The sequence below is a fragment of the Fusarium musae genome, chromosome 5, assembly GCF_019915245.1.
Source record: "Fusarium musae strain F31 chromosome 5, whole genome shotgun sequence".
NCBI lineage: Eukaryota > Fungi > Ascomycota > Sordariomycetes > Hypocreales > Nectriaceae > Fusarium > Fusarium musae.
Window position 1 is genome coordinate 1,181,890 of NC_058391.1, and position 13,035 is coordinate 1,194,924.

The 13,035-nt window shown below is 47.4% G+C and overlaps 3 protein-coding genes across 3 annotated transcripts; 1 reads left to right on the forward strand and 2 right to left on the reverse strand.

Annotated features, from left to right (window-relative positions):
* Nucleotides 1–2,761: 2,761 nt before the first annotated feature.
* J7337_006755 (uncharacterized protein) lies at nucleotides 2,762–4,830 on the forward strand (the record flags this gene model as incomplete). The annotated part of the gene is made up of 2 exons (XM_044824414.1): nucleotides 2,762–4,605; nucleotides 4,770–4,830. The coding sequence occupies 2 exons, from the start codon at nucleotides 2,762–2,764 to the stop codon at nucleotides 4,828–4,830; spliced, it is 1,905 nt and encodes a 634-aa protein (XP_044680071.1).
* Nucleotides 4,831–7,063: 2,233 nt separating this feature from the next.
* Nucleotides 7,064–8,299, reverse strand: J7337_006756 (uncharacterized protein; the record flags this gene model as incomplete). The annotated part of the gene is made up of 1 exon (XM_044824415.1): nucleotides 7,064–8,299. The coding sequence occupies one exon, from the start codon at nucleotides 8,297–8,299 to the stop codon at nucleotides 7,064–7,066; it is 1,236 nt and encodes a 411-aa protein (XP_044680072.1).
* Nucleotides 8,300–12,013: 3,714 nt separating this feature from the next.
* On the reverse strand, nucleotides 12,014–12,528 carry J7337_006757 (uncharacterized protein; the record flags this gene model as incomplete). Its single annotated transcript, XM_044824416.1, has 2 exons — nucleotides 12,014–12,051; nucleotides 12,102–12,528. 2 exons carry the CDS (start codon nucleotides 12,526–12,528, stop codon nucleotides 12,014–12,016), a joined length of 465 nt encoding a protein of 154 aa, XP_044680073.1.
* Nucleotides 12,529–13,035: the final 507 nt, after the last annotated feature.

Below are 13,035 nucleotides of genomic sequence, written 5' to 3' on the forward strand. Positions count from 1 at the left end.
CCATATTTTGATTTGGTATCCTGTCCTTAAGAGGCGTCGAGTTTTGAGTGACAGAAATTCCACTGGTCCCAGGCAAAGAAGCGTAGCTCGTATCTAGATCCTGTGCGGACCTCAGGTCGTATCGGCTCGCCATGGGGAGCTACTTAGATGCTTGATCGATGTCTGATTGACAGTATTTCTTGATGAATCCGCTTGTATACTTTATCAAGATGCGAGGTCGTAGATAATAATGTGCGTTGGAAAAGGGCGTGCTTCGGATTCCAGTTTGTGGATTGCGGGGTGGCACTTGGCGGACTATTCGTAGATAAGGAACCGTGGAGTAAATTGTTCGTGCAACGTGAAGAGAAACGGTTCCACTAAACCAGTGAAATGAGTTCGCTGGGAAGGCTCGATTTCGTTTGCCCGGAATTCGTGGGTCGGTGAATGGAAGCAACCTCAGTACGGTGGCGGTCGAAGCTCAAGTTACGAGGATGAATGAAATCGTACGGGGGTCGAGCTCCGTGCTTATTTGGTCATAATTTCGTGAATCAAGACCTATGGTGGAAATGATAAATAATAAACGCCAATAAGATGCTGAATGAGAAGAAACAATTTGGATGCCTGGGAAAGTGTGACGATGCTCGCGATGATGGCGTCGACCAAACGAACGTAGCTGATGCAGTGCTCTTTTTGGCCATGCGATGGATGATGCAAGTGCTGAGTCAGCATCTTAATTGGGGTGGAAGGCTCAATCTGGGGGTTTATGCGACAGCTTACATGAACCTTTACCTATCAAATACAGAAGGCAACAAGTTTCTATCGCTTTCTTTTTCTTTCTCTTATCATTAAATAGGAACCTCGCATTAAAGTTCCATGTTTCAATTAAGCTTTTGGTTCCGTACCTTTTTGGGGTTCGCAAGTTCTACTTCCATGCCGAAAAGTCATCAAATGCGACACCTTGCGCCAAAATCCCACCGAACTGGGGAAGACGAGTGACTGTACATTTGCCTTTCATCAGCGGCGTTCGCTATTACGTCCTGTTCCACGTATGTGTTTTCAGTTCGCGATTAGCCGAACGCCCCTACTCCAAGTACCACTCGAATCGCATCTTTCCCTTTGTCGATTGATGAGCTGTCTTCTATAGGTGATTGGATATCTGACGCGTCCCTTGTTCATGATCCAGTGACGACTGAGGCTTGTCCTACTCATCGATGCAAAGCAGCACAAATATGATTGACTACAACCCGAGGAAAAGCCCCTGTTTGCCATGCATTGTTACACAAAGTACACGCAACGTCAGCAAATATCATTCACGTTCGTGATTCAACGTAGGTAGGTATAGTAAGTGTAACATTTATCTAGACCCAGAATCCAAGCTCAATCGAAACAGACGGGTGGAGAAGAATAGTCGATATGAGTATCTGAGTAACTCACTTTCTCAAGGATGGAAATGCATTCTTTGCTTCATTCTTCTTGATCATCACTACTAGCAAAGCAGACAGAAAGTTTGCCACAGGACCTCAATATAATTTAAGATTCCCATCAGCAATCTACTTACTGCCTGTTAGATAGGCCATTGAAAAAAGGCATTCGTTTCTAAGAAGTTGAAAACACTTGTGATATGCAAACCCCTCTCAATCAAAGGGGGTAAGAATGTGGGAATGTGTACCAAAATACGGCATTTTGAGTAATTCTTATGAGGTTCAAAATGGGGCTTTGTGAAGTAAGGCTCAGAAATCGTCTGTGGAACTGCAAGTATCTGCTGGAAGCAATACCTCAGATTCCATCTAACACTTGCTAAGGCAAGGTTTTCACCGACCAGTGTCGTTGCAAATCTATTACGGGAACTTTAGTATAATAATATGGTATCTATTACGCCAAATTGATTTGATTTGTAAAAATAGGACAACGCTACTCTTCGGTGGATAACATCTACAGCAATACTCGTAGATCTCAGGATATCACCAACACGCACACACAGCGTCCAATCGGAAAACAAGTTAACCCTGCAAATCATCTTTCATTTCCCGCGTCACAGAAAGGCGCCACCCGGCACTAAAGCGAGTTAAAAGGCTCAGCGCTTGAGCGGTTAGCGCTCCGTCCAACCGCAACGGTCAATTAGCCGCCCATTCTTTAAGCCCCTTATGTAGATTCCACTCAACATTGATGCTGTAACCAGGCAACAGATTAAGTCCCTTAAGACGTCTTGTTTCCGAGACCCAAGCTCTTGTCTAGAGTCAACGATTAGCTGAAAGGAATGGGAAGGAGGTCACCAGTGTTGGCGTCTTTTTCTGCTTTGGAACTGCCACCGTGCTGAGTTGTCCATCCAGATGGTGCGGCACTCTGCAAGGATGACCCTCCCAGTACATAGCGCGAAAGCTGAAGTATCGGACTATCTAGACTATCTACAGGAGCTAGTATTGGTTGGCTTTCGTTCGGCGCTTAATCCAGGCTGATTTTGCAATTCAGGTAGTATTAGATCCTTGACGGCCCAGTTATCCTTGTTTCGTGATAATGAACCATTGACCAACATGCATATTCCTCTTACCTTAACACGTCTTCTGCTATTTTGCTAGAGATTCTGTTTACTCATCGGGTTGAGATATGTTGGTTCTAAACACTTGCTACTTATGGAAGGTTCTGTTGTTCATCAATTACGCCCATGATACGATAGTCTTATTGCGGCTGTCGCCCGTCCCTTGAGCCTCGACATTTCTTCTTCTATCTTCAAATTATTTGCGTGGAGGGTGGCAGGCCACTTTTTCCCTTTTTATATTTAGTTATGTCGAGTTGGGAGACGACAGCCCTTCGGCTGCAGGGCAATGTGACCACCGACTCAACACCAAGCTCCTTGGACAAGAGTCTACCACTACTACCAAAAAGAAACGCCAAGGCTAGGACAACTACAGGTGTAAAGGAGGTATCTTCGGAAGAGAAGAGCCATGGGACGAAAGGATGGAAACCACTTTCGCTTTCGACGCCGATGTTACTCGCTATGATCGCACTTACGATCCTTCTCGCTGTCGCCGTCGAGACATTAGCACAACGTAGTACAGCACAAGGTGGTCTCGCTCTCTCACCTTCTCTCGATGCTATGCCCGCGTATGCCAAATTTAGCTATCTTTATGTGCCGACTATTATTGCTGTGTTATACAGTATGCTTTGGAGCTGGATCGATCTGGACGTCAAGAGGATGCAGCCATGGTTCGAATTGTCAAAACGCGAAGGCGCCACAGCTGAGGACTCCCTTTTCCTGGACTACCAATATGAGTTTGTGGCTCTGGTTCCTTTCAAAGCAGCAAAGAGGAAACATTGGCCTGTCTTCTTTGGGGGTACTGCCATGGTTATCGTCTTTTGGGCCCTCACGCCCCTTCAGAGCGCTCTGCTTGGTACAGGGATTGTAAAGCAGACCGACATGACCTCGCTCGCCAACAGATCTCAACTTCTTCCTGTCGCTGAACATGTCGAGGTCCTAGATCCCGAGTTTCTCAACACCGGATACGCTATAGGCTGGCTTGGTCAACAGTTCCCTGCTTTCACTACTGCTGATTATGCACTACTGCCTTTCTATCCAAACACAAACCCCAAGCTCGCTAACGTCAGGAAACACACAACAGTCTCACTAAATATGACTGCAGAAACGACAAAGCTTTGGACCGAGTTGAACTGTTGGCCAGCAGAAATCGCAAGAATAGGTGTCAGGCATCAAGAGCAATTCAGCTTCCTAAATGGACAGGGCTGTAATACTACTGCTGGCTTTGGGGCGAGGAACGAGACGAGGATGTTCTACATAGGCTACTTCACCAGCCCTTACTCGGACTTTCAGATTGCGAACCCAAATTGTGGACGAACTCCTGATTCAATCCATCAGTTTCTAGCTATATGGGGCAAAGCTATCCCAGTTGATTGGGACCCTTCGCCTACTTTCAACATATCTGCCATGTTCTGCCAGCCTCAGTACTTCAAGCAAAGAGTTCTCGCAACAGTCAACGCCAATACATTTGAGCCAGACAGCAAGTCCATCAAAGAATTGGGTCCACGAGAAACACTTTCCGACAATGAATTTAACAGGACTGCTTTTGAGTATCTCTTGGCAAATGGCATGGCGGAGACCCCGATTTTAAAGGACTATCCCTTCAATGCGGTGGTTGAACAACATCCTCGACTAAACCATACCAATATCACGTTCCCAGTCTCTAACATGGTTGGTTTTGCGTTGGCGGGAAAGGATCTAGACAAGGACCAATACGTACATCACGATGTGCTGCACAAAGCATACAATGATGCTCACAAATATCTCTTTTCTGTGGCTACGACGACGATTTTGAAAAACTCAACAAAATTCTCTAACAATACCGTCATGGTCGAGTATTACATGACAGGGATTATAGTCAGTCGGGCTTTTGCTACGGCAGTCGAATGCTTTCTGCTCGTTGTAACGATATTCACGGGCTTTGTTCTATGGTTTTCCCGGGCTGCACCAAGTAACCTACCAGTAAACCCATCCTCGATAAGGCGATACATCGACTTCTTCAGCAACAGCCCAGACGCGCTCAGTGCATTCAAACTGATGGACCACGCGGATGACGAGGGACTCCTCGAGGACTTCAAAATGGATGGCTTTCAGTTAATATCAAAGAATGATGGAGCGGACGTGGAAATACTTCTACTCCCAAGACTTCGGGCATCTGAATCCTACAACAAGTCTATTCAGAGAGGCTACTATGACCCTGTCAAGCCACTGGCCCTGAAGAGATGGGTTGGTCTTCTCTTTGTTCTTACATTGATAGGTGCTATGGCATTTCTGTCGTTTCTGAAGCACCAAGAGTCTTCGCTAAATGGTTTGCTTGAAAGCTCGTTGTTGAATCTATGGTTTTGCTGATACGGTTTCAGGTCTGACCCGTCCCTCTAATAATTTCGAAGTTCGACAACTTTTGGAGAACTATATCCCAACAATATTTGCTACACTTGTCGAACCTTTCTGGGTTTTGTTGAACAGATTGCTCTGCGTTCTTCAGCCGTTCAAAGATTTATGGGAAGGGAAAGCAAACCCGAAGAACACTATCGACGCTACGTATACCTCGATCCCGCCCCAGCTGGTATTTTGGAGGGCTTTGAAATCAAAGCATCTGGTCCTCGTTCTTGTCTGTTCTATGGCTTTACTTGCAAATCTTTTGGCCGTTGGTCTCGGTTCCTTATTTAACGAAAACATAACAACAGCAAACTACACCGTTACCATGTCTCCGGTCTTTGCACCCCGTTTCAAGAATGAGTCGGTCTTTGGTCTTTCACGAGATTTGAATAGAAACCTCATTACAACAAGTCTATACCAAGATCACTTATACGTGGCAATGGCCAATCTGACTTCGGGGACAATTCTTCCTCCTTGGATCTCTCAAGAATACTTTTTCCAGAAATATCAGCTCCAGGATTACAGTATGAACAGGACAGGAGATATATACACGGTCAGCACAAGAGGTTATGGTGCCGCTACCAATTGTACCACCGTATCAGCATCCAAGTTGACTACGAAATACGAAATACCAGAGGATTGGCCTACGAAAATGATGAACCTCAGCCAATGCACCACTGATGATCAGTTTGTCGCTGCAGCCGTACCGGTCATCCGCTCGTCAGCAAATAATCGTTCTACCGGCATTTCATCTCTGGAATATAGTCTAACAATGGACAGAACTTTCACGAGGTCGCCTTGCGGAAGAAGTTTGCCTTTGGGGTGGGCCCGCACCCAAAAGGCAGAAGATATTAATGGCACAGTTGACGCCAGTTTTGTGATTTGTCGGCCGATTTTCGAAACTGCCATCTTCAACGTTACAATTGATCCACTTGGTCATGTCATTTCTTATGAGAGGACCAGCAACCTCACAACAACACTGGATTATGACGAGTCGGAACTCCATACCGACATATTGTTCCAAACTTACAATTCACGATGGGATCAAGACCCTCAATGGCACAACCATTCACTATCGATGAACTGGATGAATCATCTTATCATGGTTGTCAATGGTTCGAGATCCGCGTTCGACCCAAACGATCCGGTCCCAGATCCGGAAGAGTTGCTACCAGCCGTATCCGATATCTATCGGCGCGTTTACGCAATCTTACTTGGGTTGAATGACCATATCTTTGAGACGAGCAACAGGGGTGAGGCGGTTTCTGCAATTCGGCATACGAGAGAAACACGGATATTTATGGAAGGCGCATCTTTTATCATCACCATGACGATTCTTGCTTTGAACACTATTGTTGCTGGTTTGTTCTACATCAGAGCTGTGGCATTTGTCTTGCCACGCATGCCAACAACTCTTGGCGCAGTCGTCGCATATTTTGCACCGAGTCGTCTTGCGACTCCGGCTTACAAAGACGCGCCAGGGCAATCCTCTCGAACACTGAGTTTTGGGAGATACATTGGTCTGGATGGAAATGTGCATGTTGGCATCGAAGCGGATCCTCACGTCGTGCCAATTGACCCTTCATCACTTGGGCCGCAAACAGATTATCTAAAATTTCTCAGACGAAGGAAAGGAAATACCAACCAACCGAAAGATAGCGAGACATGGATATAACATGACTTTTCAAAGACTGGATTACGATGGTGGCATAGACCAGGTACTAAGCAATGCCATGCCTCATCTATTGATGCAGGAGCTAGTAAATACAATACAAGATTTAACGAGATTGGTGTCACTTATCTTCAAACTATTTAAGCCCTCTCAGAGCAGGACCATTTGGTTGGGTAGCCTTGAGCTTCCGTGATGTCAATTCCTAGATACCACAAAAATTCAACTATGTGGGACAATACACCACACCATATGGAAATAAATACATTCGTCAAAGCAATTGTTCATCATACCGGTGATAACAAAGGTTCTCTGGAAGATATGTTGAGGTAAGATATGTTGAGGTGTATTCTTAAAAACAATGTTATGTCGTGTGGCAGCGGATCAAAATTTACAGAAATATAAAAAGAAAATTGTTGCACCCTTCAAGACGCCAAGTCCATCCATATTCCAATCCCGTGCCCTAGATCTAAGTCCCCATGCTTCGTGAAATAAATTTCCTTTCATGCACGTTGAGCTCGACGCATGTTCCGCTTGCCTCGCTTCGTGGTCATAGAGATATCAGCGCCTTGGCCAGGAGTACAGCTGACGCCTGAAGAGAGCTGCTGAGTAGCAGTCCAGGCGCCACTGGCACAGCGCTGGAAAGTCGAGCCACCGATGCAGTTCCATTCGCCTTCGTTTGTACAAGCAGTCCCAGCAGCAAAACCACCGCTGCCAGAGCCCGAGCCACCGTCCTGGTTACCATCACCGGAGCCCGAGCCTTCGCCAGAACCAGAACCATCCGTGGGAGTTTCAGGGGTGGCAGGTGCTTGGGTGGCGGTAGGCTGGGAGGCGGAAGGCTGAGAAACGGTAATGAAGGCACCACCAGGGATCTCAGGAGTACCATTTGAGCCATCACCAGAACCAGATCCGGCGCCTGAGCCATTGCCAGCACTAGGGGCGGGTGTAGGGGCGGGTTGAGTGGGCTGAGCGCCGTTGTTGGTAGTAGGAGCAGCCACAGGAGTAGAAGGCTGAGAGTCGCCTCCATCAGAGCCTCCGTCGGAGCCGCCAGAGCCAGAGCCAGAGCCAGAGCCAGCCTTCTGGCATCCAGTGCCTGATGGTCCTTCAAGTTTCGACTTGAGCTTGCTCACATCTTTTCCAGGGTTGGGGAAAGCAAGATCGGTGTCGGGAAGGGTCTCACATTTGTTACCAATATTGGCAACAAACATGTCGGGGAGTGAGTTCAAGAGGTCCTTGGACCCACCTGAGCCCTCAACAGTAATAGCAGCACAGTTCATGTACATCTCACGGTTACCAACGTGATTGAACCATGTCCAGGCAAGAGTGTACTCGCCAGCAGCCAACTCCTTGGGGATGGTGAAATCATACTTGTCGGGGTTGGGGGCATCAGCGTTACCACCCAGGTTACCGGTTGCTGTTCTGGAGGGGCAGCCTCCCTCGATAGATTTGATCACCTTCCACACAGAGTCCTTGGTAGGGTTCTTGTCGGTGGTGATAGAGACCTGGCATGAACCTCCACCATGAACAGCTTGGCCGATGAAAGAGAGCTCCTGTGTGCTGCCCTGCTTGTAAACATTGTCACCTGATCCATCGTTGACCTTGCCCTTACAAGGGAAGTCAGAGCCATCTGCTTCTAGAGGGCTGTTGTTGGGGTTGCCATACGGCTTGGGGTTGGCCATAAGCATATGAGCACTGGCGAAGGAAGCCAGAGTGGCGATAGTGAAAGCCTTTGCGAACATATTGAAAGGGTTGATAATATCTAACGTTCCGGACGATAGCTTTGGTGTTCAGATTGTGAGATTGTCGTCAAGACAAGATTCGAGTGATATGGGTATAGGACTGAAGAGTCGTAGCTCGATTTGAGTATGAGTGAAGGAAGGATCGAATTGCACCAGGCAATACGTGAATGTCGTCGAGACAGAAGAAAGGACTAGCCTTTGGAAAAAAAAAAGAAGAAGGAATGGAAATGCCGTTGAGACAATCTCACTTTGAAGGACTGGCTGGAGACTTTTGAAGTCGTTGGTGAAGAAGAATAGTGACACGGGGGAGGAAACGGCGTCTTATATGGACTTGAACTCGCTCGATGGACTGGCCACCAGTGTTCTGAGGGCAGACATCGAGGGAAGGGGATTCCGTGAGCGGGAGAAACACCCGCGAACGGACGGGGCTGCATGCGACTCAGAGGCGATCATAGTGGACCTTTTCTCCGTATAGCCAGGGAAGAGTCAACTTCTAGTAAACATGCATAGCCACTCAGGTTTCTTCAATGCAATTGCTGAGTCTCGTTTCGAAGCAAGGCGGAGGGGTTAGGCCTGGAGGACTAAGAGACGATTTGCAGCAAGCGATGCATGATAGGCTGACGACGATGTTTCAAGACTCATCTGGTCACGAAAGGAAAGTGTGAGTGGACGGGACCCATGCATACCCCGGAGGAAAAGACGAGGTTTGTGCCCCTGACTAGCGATTCGTGTGTTTGCAAGGAACCTGTCCTGCCTGAAAGAGGGATCTGTATGGAAGACGACAACGGATCTATTGCCGTCGCCCTTGTTCAGCTGCGAGGCCCCTGTGTGGTTAGTTCAAGCGCCTTCTACAAGAGTGATGAGCCACTCAATGATTTGTCGTTTGTGAACGGCTTCAATGCTGTCAGCTTAGCGTAGGCCGCCCATACATTCTCCATGGTGGCAAGGGAACTTAGTCGGTGAAGTGACGACTGAGAAAAGAATATGTGGTTGGGGCGCAAGGGACTCCAATTGTGCGACCACCAATCAGGCCCTGTCGAACCAAGTGCTCGGGAAAGACAATAGCCAGACTGGGGACTTTGAACAACCCTGCTCTCAACGTCATGCTACGGAGGACAGCACAGCAGGTTTCTGTTCATGTCCTGGAATACATTTCACCATGAAAATACCCCTTGAATTCTAACATGGCGAAATGCTCGAAAGGAGGATTCGCAGAATAACTCGACATCCATCTGTTGATTTGCCTCAGTGATCCGAGCTTATTGTCGAGTCAATGCATTGTTCGGACATCCGTGTCATCCCCTGCCGTGGCAGTCCGATGTGCTGGGCCAGCCGTTACGAGAAACCTAGCTCTTGATAGCGGGGTTCCGATGCCAATCAGGGGGCGATGACAGGGATATAAGGCTGAACAACAGGGGTATGGCCAAGCGATCGTGTTGAAATGGATTAGTGGCTTGGAAGTCCAGAACCAGTCAGTTGTCTCATTCTGGCCAAGACAAGAAAAATTGAGGATGGTGAGATTTGACGGCCACAGGGAGGAATTTCGCAAAGATATTTGCTGCACATCGAAATACCGCTAGGTATAAGTTCGCAGCTACCATGAGTAGCTTGACCTTGTCCTTGGACCTTGGTGCAACTTGATAGTACGTATCGGAGGTCCGACTGGATCCATTGTCATTGCAGGCTGGGCATTCTGGAGGCCTGTCATCTTCAGGTATCCCCTGGACGATCGCCTCCAAGTCAGGGGGCAGCTGTAGATCCTCAACAGGGCAAAAGTTTTTCACGTGTGCTCGAAAAGATCTCAAAGAATGTCTCCTGACACTCCTCCCTTTTTGGGATTTATCTCCGTGTGACGAACGAGGACGGCAGGGGACCGTCCCTTGGGCTCCCGGAGAGATAATCGTTTTTTCTTCTCTCTCATGAAACAGGCACAGTTTCATAAGTTGCTTCCTAGTGAGAAAGGGTTTTTATGACAAGCCAATCATAAAGAGAAGGTATCATACACGAGGCGTGGGCGCCTTGCGTAAGTTGCGGATAAAGGCCTCATTGTGATAATTTTCTGCAGGGCGCTGTCATGATGTTTCGCGTCTTGGTGTTTTGGTGTTTCGGGTTTGGACGAGAGGTGGTGTTGGTGTTGGAGTGGGGTCGAGAGATCTGATGTTGGTTGGAAAGCTGGGAATATGTGTAGCGCCCGGAGGGAACCGAGACTTCTTCCTCGCCAACGTGGCAGGCTGACTGGTCAGTTACAGTGAGTAATGGCACTTGTAAGTCTTTTTAGCGTATGGTCTATCGACAGAGGCTTTGTGCCTAGATTCCTTTTCAGGCCAAGGTGAGATGATGCTTGCGTCTACTGGAGCACACTTCACAATATTGGATCCGAAACCAGTAGTTTGATGTTTTCGTACCTCTATTGGATCTGGCAGGGCATGATGAGATCCAATCGCCGTGTGACGTTAACGCCAGATACAGTTCTCTTAGGGGCTGACGGCACTACATGAAGATAGCTCGAAATAGCTTTGTTGTTGTTTTCAATACTCTCACAAACAGTCACCAATGGTGAATCGCGTATAGTCGCCGATATACCTTCAGTAACAAATGTCTAGGTTAGGTGGCTTTTCAGCCATTCTCGTGACCATAAGCTCATGCAGCCCAACTAACAGACAGACCTGGGGGAAAAAATACAGGGGTGATGTCGGACGAAACACGACGATTCTCTCATAATCTACAAAGGTCAAGGGTCATAATAAGGGTCTTTAGTTCAAATGATCCTCACTCAGCTCGTACTTGTAAAACTTGGCAAGACAACCATGATTGAGATTCAACTTGAGAATCCGCATGAAAGCACCGACCACATTTCCTCCATCAAATATCCACGCGATGTTATTAGACCAATTGAACACTGTCGATCTCATTAGTCTCTGTCTTGAGTTTCAAACATAACGAACTGGGCTGGGTATAGCAGCCGCGTAAACAGGTGGCGTGAAGTCATTCATTGCTCTTAAACGAGGAGGGGGGATTTCCACCTGTAACCCTTGACCCAAGCACGTTCGGAGAGAATCACCGGGAACCATCAGCCACATCTCACATAGATTAATACAGAACAAATCTCTTTGCCACTCACTGTACACTTAATCGATAATTCTAATTCCAACTTGCACTGGAAAGGAAGTTTCTCGACACTTGTTACTCAAAGGATTCACCGCAACGTTTCGTCAGCAGGTAGACCTAATGCGCCGCGAACTCGTATTATCTGCAAAGATGCACTAAATATGGAAAAGATGAGACTCTAGCTTATACCCTTCATTAGAGCAACTGGAAAGATACATCCATCTTCAGTATATTGAAATAAAGGCTCCGGTAGCCTGTGGGCGGGTGCGTCCCGACAGCTTGGGACAATTTAACCGCCCATGACTTAATGAGGCCCAACACTCTGTCGGCACAAGGCCAACGTCAGACCTGCAGTTGTGAATTACTTCATGGTGCGTTGTCTGATTATTGGCATAACCGAGCGCTTGCGGAACTTTTTAGAGATAATGATTTGTCTATTTCATCTCGTCGGACTGTATCGTCTTATCTAAGAGGCCCATTCCGCGAGCCGGTTTGATGGTGCCAGTGTCTCTATTCTTCACCGCTACAAGACAAGTCCATTACTATCAAGCAAGCGAGTGACCTCTGATACCGGAAAGCGCTTACAGAAACAGGTGCTTACTTCCACTACTCCCACCCATCGTTGCCGGTTCCTTCGGGGATATCTGCATCCCTATCATTAGTCGAGCACCTGAGCATGGCTGAGTAAACTTACCCTCACCGAAACCAAGCCCAGCTCTGGTCCAGTTCTTCATCTTCGACTTTCGAAACTCTTCAAAATCCCACTCGCCCTTCTCAAGGTAATCGGGATTGTCAAAAACGTAGACAAATGTCTCTTTGGTCTCCTCCTTCTCAGGAGTAGTTCCGTCTTTGTTGAGAACCTTGACTTTGACCTTCTCTTTGAAGTACTCAGATCCCTCAAACATGTCGAGCTTGTCAACATTGCCGTCAGTCAATCCAGTGGCATAGATGCCAAGGACAGAGTGGCCCTCCTCAGGGACCACTGCAGGGTAATCTGCACACTCAACTTTGTGGCGACAGTAGCCGTCCAAGATAGCAGGAGTAAATGTGTGCATGTCCTTGATGGCCTTGGGAGGGTCACGATCGCCGTAGCAGACAGTGAAGAACACCTCGGGAGCCATCTAAAGTCAAAGATTAGTACTCGCTTTCGAAAACGACTTGCAAACCCACCAAGGTGCCTGCATAAGCTTTAGTCAAAACGGTTCAAGAAGTCTTGAGATATATAACTCACCATAGAAGAAAGCTGTGAAGTCGCCGCTCATTTTCCTGGTGTTGGTCTTTTTCGGTTGAGTCACTATGTAGATGGATCTGATAAGCCAGTTACAAGGCTGCGTACTGAAATGTGGTGCAGGTGATTCGTGATGAAGGAGATTAGCCTGGCGAGAAAGAACAGAGTTCAATATAGAGGACACAGAGTAGAGCAGAATTTCAAGCAGGGAAACCTTTTGCGAGATAGATTGAAGTCTGTTTGATCTGTGAATCATCCTGTGTTACCCTATCCCCGAGCTGAGGTTATCAAGCGCACCGCAATCGGTGGGGCAATCAGCACGTATGAGGAATTCTGTATCGAATTCCCCTTTCTGTGCTATTATTTGCTTGACAAGCATATTAAGTTGTGAAGTTGATTT